The 10,011-nt window shown below is 42.5% G+C and overlaps 1 protein-coding gene across 9 annotated transcripts in view; it reads left to right on the forward strand.

Moving 5' to 3' along the window:
- Positions 1 to 4,513, forward strand: part of LOC137373923 (calcium/calmodulin-dependent protein kinase type II delta chain) — a 485,051-nt gene extending 480,538 nt beyond the window's left edge. For all 9 annotated transcript variants that reach the window (XM_068039605.1, XM_068039544.1, XM_068039577.1 and 6 more), the window contains one exon: positions 2,718 to 4,513. In XM_068039605.1, coding sequence (XP_067895706.1) covers positions 2,718 to 2,721 — 4 coding nt within the window. In that variant the 3' untranslated portion in view covers positions 2,722 to 4,513. The remainder of the gene's footprint in view (positions 1 to 2,717) is intronic.
- Positions 4,514 to 10,011: the final 5,498 nt, after the last annotated feature.

The raw sequence follows: 10,011 nt of genomic DNA on the forward strand, positions 1-10,011 counted from the left end.
AAAGTAATTAATTGGCTGTGAAATGCTTTTTGATGTCGTAAGGACATAAAAGGCACTTTAAAAATGTGAGTACTTTTTCCTTTTACTCCCAATTTTAAATATTATTTACTTAATTCTATAATAAGTCTATATTTCAATTCAAATAAAATGCAAGGCCAGTATGTATGCTTGGTTTTTAAAGAATCTGGGATGAAGGGGAAACTACTTCATTCTGTATTTATAGGGAAGATTAATAACAATGACAAGAAGAGAACTGGCATGTCAAATCCTAACACTGGCCTGTTTAAAAGCATCCGCTGTGAGGTGACACAAGGATATCGCACGAGTTAATTCCTTTATTTGTTTTATGTACTGTCACAAAAGATACTAGAAATGTATGTTTCCTGATTGTGATCATGTTTAAGTTGGGGTGAAGAGATTTTTAAAGTTTAGGATTTGAATAATTTCATTCGATAAGGCACAGTGTAGGCATGTCCCCACAAAGATCAAGAGTGGTACTGCCAAATTTAGAGCCCCCTGATTATCTAGAAGCTTACAGGGTAAGTCAAAGCAGAAAAAGAAAGCTTATGACGATCACAAAACTCTTAATATTCTGATGAACGGTCACTGACCTGAAACGTTAACTTTGCTTCTCTCCCCACAGATGCTGCCAGATCTACTGAGTATTTTCCAAACACTTTTTGTTTTTATTTCAGATTTGCAGCATCTGCAGTATTTTGTTTTTATATTACAAAGATCTTAATACTTTAGAAAGCCTAGAAGGGTATAGCAAGTGCAGGGGTGAAGTAAAAAAGGAAATTAGAAAAGTAAAGGGAGGACATTCAAAATTATTGATAGGTAAAATCAAGGAAAACCCGAAGATGTTTTATCAGAACATTAAGAGCAAGAGGATAACTAAGGAAAGGGTAGTGCCTATCAGAGATGTACAAGGGAACTTATGCGTGGACGCAGAAGATGTGGGCAGGGTTCTGTCCTGTCTTCACAAAGGAGAGGGTTGATGTAGACATTGTAGTTAGAGAGGAGTATGAAATATTAGATACGATAAGCATAATGAGAGAGGAAGTATTAAAGGGTCTCATCCTTGAAAGTGGATAAATCGCCTGGGCCAGATAGATTGCATCCCAGGTTGTTAAAGGAAGCCAGGGAGGAAATAGCAGATGTTCTGAGGATCATCTTCAAATCCTCACTAGATACAGGCAAGGTACCAGACGATTGGAAGTCTGTGAACATTGTAGCATTGTTTAAAAAGGGTGCGAGGGATAGGCCAAATAATTATAGGCCACTCAGTCTGACCTCGGTGGTGGGTAAAGTATTAGAATCAATTCTGAGGGACAGGATAAACTGCCACTTAGAAAGGCACAGATTAATTAGGGATAGTCAGCATGGATTTGTTAGGGGAAGGTCATGTCTTACTTCCTCAAAAAACTCAATTAAGTTTGTAACGAGGAGGATTGATGAGGGTAGTGCAGTGGATATGGTCTACATGGATTTTAGTAAGGCATTTAACAAGGTCCCACATGGCAGACCGGTCAGTAAAATAAAAGCCCATGGGATAAAGGGGAATGTGGCAGGTTGGATCCAGAATTGGCTCAGGGACAGGAAACAAACGGTAGTAGTTGATGTTTTTGTGAGTGGAAAGCTGTTTCCAGTGGCGTTCCACAGGGCTCAGTGCTGGGCCGCTTGCTGTTTGTGGTATAAATGATTTGGACTTAAACGTGGGAGGCATGATTGGGAAATTTGCTGATGACACAAAAATTAGCCGTGTAGTTGATAGTTAAAAGGATGGCTGTAGACTCCAGAATAATATCAATGGTTTGGTTGAGTGGGCGGAAAAGTGGCAAATGGAATTCAATGCAGAGAAGTGTGAGGTAATGCCTTTGGGGAGGGCAAATAAAGCGAGGGAATACACAATAAAGGGGAGGATATTGAGAGGGGTAGAAGAGATGAGAGACCTTGGAGTACATGTCCACAGGTCCCTGAAGGTGGCAGGGCAGGTAGATAGAGTGGTGAAGAAGGCATATGGAATGCTCTCCTTTATTGACAGAGGTATAGAATACAAAAGCAGGGATGTAATGCTGGAACTGTATAAAATGCTGGATAGGTCACAGCTGAAGTATTACGTACAGTTCTGGTCACCACATTACAGGAAGGACATAATTGCTCTGGAGAGAGTACAGAGGAGATTTACAAGAATGTTGCCAGGGCTTGAAAGTTGCAGCTATGAGGTAAGATTGGATAGGCTAGGGTTGTTTTTTTCAGAACCAATGAGGCTGAGGAGTGACTTAATTAAGGTGCACAGAGTTATAAGGGGCCTAGATAGAGTAGACAGGAAGGATCTGTTTCCCTTAGCGGAGAGGTCACTTACCAGGGGGCACAGATTTAATGTGATTGGTGGAATGATTAGAGGGGACCTGAAAAAAGTTTTCACCCAGAGGGTGGTTGGTGTCTGGAATTCACTGCTAGGGACGGTGGTGGAGTCAGAAACCCTCAATTCTTTTAAAAGGTACCTGGACTTGCACCTGAAGTGCTGTAACCTGCAAGGCTATGGACAAGGTGCTGGAAGGTGGGATTCGATTGGGTGGCTAGTTTTTACGGCCAGAATGGACATGGGCTGAATGACCTCCTTCTGTGCTGTAATATTTCTATGGTTTTCTAGCTCAATTCTTGTTTGTGTTTGTGATAATAGAAAATTGAATTTTATCTCTTCTTTTATTTAGCTAAAGAACTGGTGCCACTGCTGGATTCTCAGCATTCATTATGGATTGGAAGATCACAATCACATTTTAGGCACTTCCAGTCTATTTTAACGCATGTCTCTGAATGCATGAAGCTCTGACGGTGAACTTGTGACATGTCCTTTGCTGTTTGTTCCATCCGTAAATTTTTATTTGCACTTGATGAGAAGAAATGTTACAAGAATGAAACCAAAGGAAGGAAAAATGTTGAAAATACTTTTTAATCCTTTATTTATGCCAGGTTTCTTAACTTGTTATAATTGTAAACGTCTAAATAAAAATGTATTTTTTCTGAATCGCAAATATTTTAAAAGCTGCTGTAGCCCCTCCGTATAAGAAAGCAGCGTAAATGGCCCATATTCATATTTTGATTGTAGAAATACTTTTGTAATATATATAGAAGGGGATGTCCTTAAGTTGGCAGGGCACTGTTACATGCAGTTCCAAAACTTGTTTTACAAACTGGAATTATCCAGTCAGGGCTGGCTGTATCAGCCTAGAAGCAACACCTACTACAGTAGCTGAACAGCCGTTTTCATTCATTGTTTTTTTTTCCAGCTGAAATATGAGGAAAATATCTACGAAATGAGTAAATTTTGATGTGCTAGTGCTATTACTTTTTTATTTGTTGCACTTCATATCTATGTCATCATCTAGGATTATTTTTAAATTGATACTTCATTTTTATTCAGTTTGGGTGCAATATATTTCAGAAAATCAAGCTTGCTTTCATTATGGTAATGTGCAGATTGTGATTTGAGTCAAATGCTTTTTGCTTTGGTGGAAATAGAGTTTAGAATTTTGTGAACTATGTTAACCTGCTTGTTGGTAGTGATTCATAGTATCAGATTTAATAAAGAAACACAAGATCTTGGAATTTAAACACCGAATGTAGTGAATCTCTGTGATGTATGTGCATCATTTATATAAGAACTTCCTTGCCTAGGCAGCTGATCAAACAGACTCAGATCATTTTTAACTTTTTATTTTTCTCCTATGGACACGGTGCTTGATGCTTTTGATGTCATCCGTGATAAATTGGTTATTGATACTTTGTGAATTGAATGATTTTTGCTTCTGCTTCTCTATATTTGTGAGATGTTCTTGTAAAAGATTCGAGTTACCAGATAATGTCCTTTTTTTTTTGGAAGGACGATTCCTTCTTTTAAAATGCTTGTTTCTTCACTGTTGTATACTTATAAGGTTATACTGCAGTGCTGAATAGTGCATGGAGTCTCAATTAGTGTTTTCAGTGATTATTGGCAGCCATCAGACACTCATTCAGTAGTCAATTCCTGGCAGAATTCATTTATTTATAATGCGTGTTTGTTAGTCGCCCAAAAATAATACAGTTAGCTGCTGTTAATAGTTAAATAGATGACAAAGTCTACCCATTACATGGATTCAGAAATTGTGTTTAAATAAGCATGTACATTTATGGGCCATATTAATCTGCCAATAAGATCTAAGAAAAATAGGGAATATCTTGATTTTTTTGGTGACTGGCTGTAGTAACATAAGTGTATTGAAATCTATATGTGTAATCTTGAAATTTTAATACCACATGTGGTGTTAAAGTAGTTTTAAAGACTAAGTCTGTCTTCCACACCCGGTTCTGAAGAGCGGTGATTGGTTTTTCCACCACAATTGAAATGATATTTAAGTTCTGTCATTCTGAAAAGTTGCTGTTTATCATGGGACACAGTGTACAGAGTTCTTGCCATAATGGTAAATGATTGATATATTAAACAAAATAAATTTGTGATTATTTCTCCTCATGGCCTGTTTTCTGTAGTGTGTTTTCTTTTTGGGTTCAAAAATCCAAATGTTTGAAGGAGAAATATCAGATCAGTTAGAACTGAGCTTATGTTTCAGGTATTCAAGATGGTTCAGAATATTTTATGTACATCACTGCACGCTGAGACTTTTTTCTGTGAGAAAATAAATTTTAATCAGCACAGGAAATGGTGGCAAAGCATTAGTTTAAATGTCTGTATGATAAAGATTTAGGCTTGGTCTACAGTAAGTATTAAAGTAAATGTTAATGCCAGTCTAGCTCAGTAGTAGCGCACTCGATTCTAAGTATGAAGGTCGTAGGTTTAAGCCCCACTCAAAGACGAGACCATAAGGGCAATCCAGTGCAGTACTGAAGGAATGCTGCACTGTTGGAGATCGAAAGCACCTGATTGAAAAATGCGACACTATTCCTCGAGCTTATGTTGAGCTTCATTAGAACAGTGTAGAAGGCCAAGGTCAAAGTGGGTGTGGGGCAAAGTATTAAAATGACAGGCTCAGGGTCATGCTTGCAGACTGAATGGAGGTGTTCCATTAAGTGGTTACCCAATCTGCATTTCGTCTCCCCAATGTAGAAGGGATTGCATCGTGAGCAATGAAAACAGTGTGCTAAATTGAAAGAAGTACAGGTAAATTGCTGTTTTACCTGGGGCCTTGAACAGTGCGAAGGATGGAGGTAAAAGGGCTGGTATTGCATTTTGTATCTTTGCATGGATAGGGGTCATGGGAAGGAGAAGAGGGTGTTGGGGATTGGACCAGGGTGTTTGCAGAGGGAATGGTGTCTTCAAAATGCTGAAAGGGGAGGAGAAGATGTGTTTGATTGTGGCAGCACGCTGGAGATGGCAAAAATAACACAGGATGATCCATTGACTGAGATAGCCTGTGGGGTGGAAGGCGAGGTCAAGGGGAATCCTATCGTGATTCTGGGAGGGAGGGAAAAAGGTGGGAGAGGAACTGCAGGAAATGGAACAGACATGGTCAAGGGCCCTGTCAACCATGGTGAGAGGCAGGGAGTCCTTGTTTTGAGGAAAAAGGAAGAGCTCAGAAGCACTGGTCTGGATGGTGGCATGGTCAGGACAGATGTGACTGAGAAACTGGGTGAATGGAACAGCGTCCTTACAGGAAATAGGGTGGGAAAAAGTGTAGTCAAGGTAGCTGTGGGAGTCAGTGGATTTATAGGGGATATTGGTCGATAGCCTATCACCAGAAATGGAGAAAGAGAAGTCAGGGAAGGGAAGAGTCGGAGATGGACCATGTGAAGACAAGGGAAGGGTGGAAATTGGAAGCAAATTTGCTGAAATTGTCCAGTCTGGGATAAGAACAGGAAATGGCACCAATGCAGTCATCAATGTACTGGAAAAAGATCAGAGAGTTGACCCAAGTAGGAGTGGAACAGAGGAAGTTTCATATGTGTCAAAAAAGCAAACATAGATAGGACCCATATGGATTCCCACTGCAGCACTTTTCATTTGAAGGAAGTAAGTGGAGTTGAAGGAGAAGTTGTCCAATGTGACAGCGAGTTTAACCTGGCAGATTGGTGGTGGATGGGGATTGGTTGGGCCTCTATTCAAGGAAGAAACTGAGTCCTCAGGCTGTCATGGTGAGAGATGCAGGTGTAGGTAGCCGGGGCCTACTCGTTGAGAGGGGAGAGAGATGTCAGTGGTCATTTAGTGCAGGTCCCCCCAGCTTGAGCTCTGCCCTGCACTCTGCCTTCCACCCTCTTCTTGCCAGATCCTGCTATATATTTCATTCACCCAACACTTGACCTAATGCCACACTGTGTGGGTTGTTTCCACCTTCCACAAGCTATTTGGGCAGTTGCTCTTCTACTTTCACCCCTCGATCACTACCATGTCAGCAGTAGCAAGTGTAACCCATTCTGTTCAAAACTCTCGCAACTACCAAAATCAAGCAATAGCAGCTTGGCACATACGCACGAGTTTGTTCATGTGGTTAAAAATGTAAATCGGCAAGGAAATGGGCAGCAGCTGCCGGGTGAAAAGGAGCTGCTGGGGTCAAACAGTCGCTGTCTTTGTGGAGGAAGAGGAGCAGAATAGGTCAATATTAGGAAACTACCAGGATTGACACTACCAGCAAAACTGAAACAATTTGCAAACTCATTCAAATATTCTGCATTGTCTAGTTTGTCCTCCCATTTTCTCTCCTACTGTCTTCAAAGAATTGAGACACACTGCAGTATAGCTGCAAGGTTCCTGGTTGCCCTTTGGTGCCTAAACTCATTTATTCTTCACCTGTAAACCTATAATTGTTAGCAGTCTGACTGAGGGGAGGGGGTGGGGCATCACAAGCAGTCCTTCAACCTTCCAGGTTCATGGGATGTGGGCATCGTTGGCTAGGCCAGCATTTATTGCCCATCCCTAATTGCCCTTGAGAATGTGGAGCTGCCTTCTTGAACTGCTGCAGTCCTTGGGGTGTAGGTACACCCACAGTGCTGTTAGGAAGGGAGTTCCAGGATTTTGACCCAGTGACAGTGAAGAAACGGTGGTGTATTTCCAAGTCAGGATGGTGTGTGTTGGAGGGGAACTTGCACGTGGTTGTGTTCCCATGCATCTGCTGCATTTGTCCTTCTATGTGGTAGAGATTGGAGGTTTGAAAGGTGCTGTCAGAGGAGTTGCTGCAGTGCATCTTGTAGGTGCTTTGTCCTGGATAGTTTTGAGTTTAAGTGTTGGAGCTGCACCCATCCAGGGAAGTGGAGAGTATTCCATCACACTCCTGACTTGTGCCTTATACATGACGGACAGGCATTGGAGAGACAGGAGGTGAGTTACTCGCTGCAGAATTCCCAGCCTCTGACCTGCTCTAATAGCCACAGTGTTTATTTGGCTGGTCCAGCTAAGTCAATGGTAACCCCCAGGATGTTGATAGTGGGAGATTCAGAAACGGCAATGTTATTGAATGAACATCAAAGAGAGATGGGTTAGATTCTCTCTTAGTCATAGAGTTGTACAGCACAGAAACAGGCCCTTTGGCCCACCGTGTCTGTGGCATCCATCAAGCCTATCTATTGTAATCCCATTTTCCAGCACTTGGCCTATAGCCTTATATGCTAGGGTGTTTCAAGTGCTCATCTAAATACTTCTTAAATATTGTGAGGGTTCCTGCCTCTACCACCCCCTCAGGCAATGTGTTCCAGATTCCAACCATCCTCTGGGTAAAAAAATGTTTCCTCAAATCCCCTCTAAACCTCCTGCCCTTCCCTTAAATCTATGCCCCCTGGTTATTGACACCTCCGCTAAGGGAAAATGTTTCTTCCTATCTACCCTATCTATGCCTCTCATAATTTTGTGTAGCTCAATCAGGTCCCCCCTCAGCCTTCTTTACTCTAAGGAAATCAACCCTAACCTGTCCTGTCTCTCTTTATAGCTGAAATGCTCCAGCCCAGGCAACATCCTGGTAAACTTCCTCTGCACCCTCTTCGAGATGGTCATTGCCTGGCACTTCTGTGGTGCAAATGTTACTTGCCACTTATCAGTCCAAGCCTGAATGTTGTCCAGATCTTGCTGCATATGGACATGGGCTGCTTCAGTATCTGAGGAGTCGTGAATGGTGTTGAACATTGTGCAATCATCAGCGAACATCCCCACTTCTGACCTTACGATAGAGGGAAGATCATTGATGAAGAAGCTGCAGATGGTTGGTCCTCGAACACTACCCCGAGGAACTCCTGCAGTAATGTCTTGGGACTGCGATGATTGACCTCCAACAACCACAAACATCTTCCTTTGTGTTGGGTATGACTCCAACTGGTGGGAATTTTCTCCTGATTTTTATTGTCTCCAGTTTTGCTAGGGCTCTTTGATGCCATACTCAGTCAAATGCTGCCTTGATGTCAAGGGCAGTCACTCTCACCTCACCTCTGGAGTTCAGCTGTTCTATCATGTTTGGACCAAGCCTGTAATGAGGCCTTGGCGGAACCCAAACTGAGCATCAGTGAGCAGGCTATTGCTGACCAAGTGACGCTTTATAGAACTGTGGATGATTCCTTCCATCGCTTTGCTGATGATTGGGAATAGACTGACTGGGAGGTAATTGGCTGACATGGATTTGTCCTGCTTTTTGTGTACAGGATATACCTGGTCAATTTTTCTCAACTCATGAGGCCTGAGTGCCAGCAACAGGCAGAACAAGAAGGTGAGGATGCTCCGAATAATAACATCCAGAAATGGCCTTATCGAAGACAGGCAGGGGGACATCACTGCATCCTCAAGACAAGAACAAATTACCTACAAATGTCAGAGACATGCCGGAGGCACCTAAGGATGTCACAGAAGTTTGTAGGATCCTGCAGCATGTCCTGCAGCCATTTGGCTTTGGTGAGAATCCCATGCCAGTTGCCCTCAAGGTGACTGTTGCACTCAATAATTTTTTCCAGTGGCTCCTTCTGGGGATCCATGGGTGACATATGTGGCATCTCGCAGTCTGTGACCCACAGGTGCATCAAAGAAGTGACCAATGCCCTTTTTTGACATGTCAATGATTTCATCTACTTACCTGTAGACGAAGACAGCTAGGCAGCAAGGTCTGCAGCCTTCAGCACCACCACTGGGTTCCTTAGGGTGCAAGCGGTGATCGACTGTACTCATGTGGCCATTAGAGCTCCCTGGGACCAGCCTGCTGTCTTGGGCAATCGCAAAGGCCTCCACTCTTTAAAAGTGCAACTGGTTTGCGACCGCAGGAGAAGAATCATGCCCATTTGCACACATTTCCCAGGAAGTTGTCATGACTCCTACATTTTGAGGAACTCCCAGCTGCCAGTGGTTTTTGGGGAACCAACCAAAGTGGACGGTTAGATCCTGGGTGACCAGGGTTACCCACTTTGTACATGGTTAATGACACCAGTACGTCATCCTGAAAGCGCTGCTGAAGAGAGGTACAATGCTGCTCACACATCCACCAGAGCCATTATTGGACATACAATTGGCATGCTGAAAATGCAATTCCATTGCCTTGACCAGTCTGGAGGGACTCTTAAGTATGCAACACAGAGGGTCTCTCAAATAATTGTCTGTTGTGACTTGCACAACCTTGCAATTAGACATAGCAGTATTTTGCAGGCAGAGGAACACCAGTCCTCCTCAGATGAGGAAGACTATGAAGATGGTGAAGAAGAGGGCAACAATGACAACGATGCCATCATCGATATGAGAGCCATGGAGAGACATGCAAGGGACATCAGGGAGAACCTTATTTATGCACATTTCAGACACCAATAAGCCACATCATCAAGGAACATTTGGAGAACCATAACAATTTCCCATAGAAATTCCCTTTTGCATGAGATCTTTTGCATGCAGTGTTGCTGCACTTTCATGTGATTGTCAATTGAAATCATTTATGGGCTATGATGAATTTGACTACACACCACTGCAAGCAGTGTTATGACCATAGAAAGCAAAAGTAAGGCATGACAGTATTGGCAAAAGTTAATCATCATCAATAGGAAAACAACCGTCATTGAAGA

This window comes from Heterodontus francisci, chromosome 1 (assembly GCF_036365525.1).
Source record: "Heterodontus francisci isolate sHetFra1 chromosome 1, sHetFra1.hap1, whole genome shotgun sequence".
Taxonomy (NCBI): Eukaryota; Metazoa; Chordata; class Chondrichthyes; order Heterodontiformes; family Heterodontidae; genus Heterodontus; species Heterodontus francisci.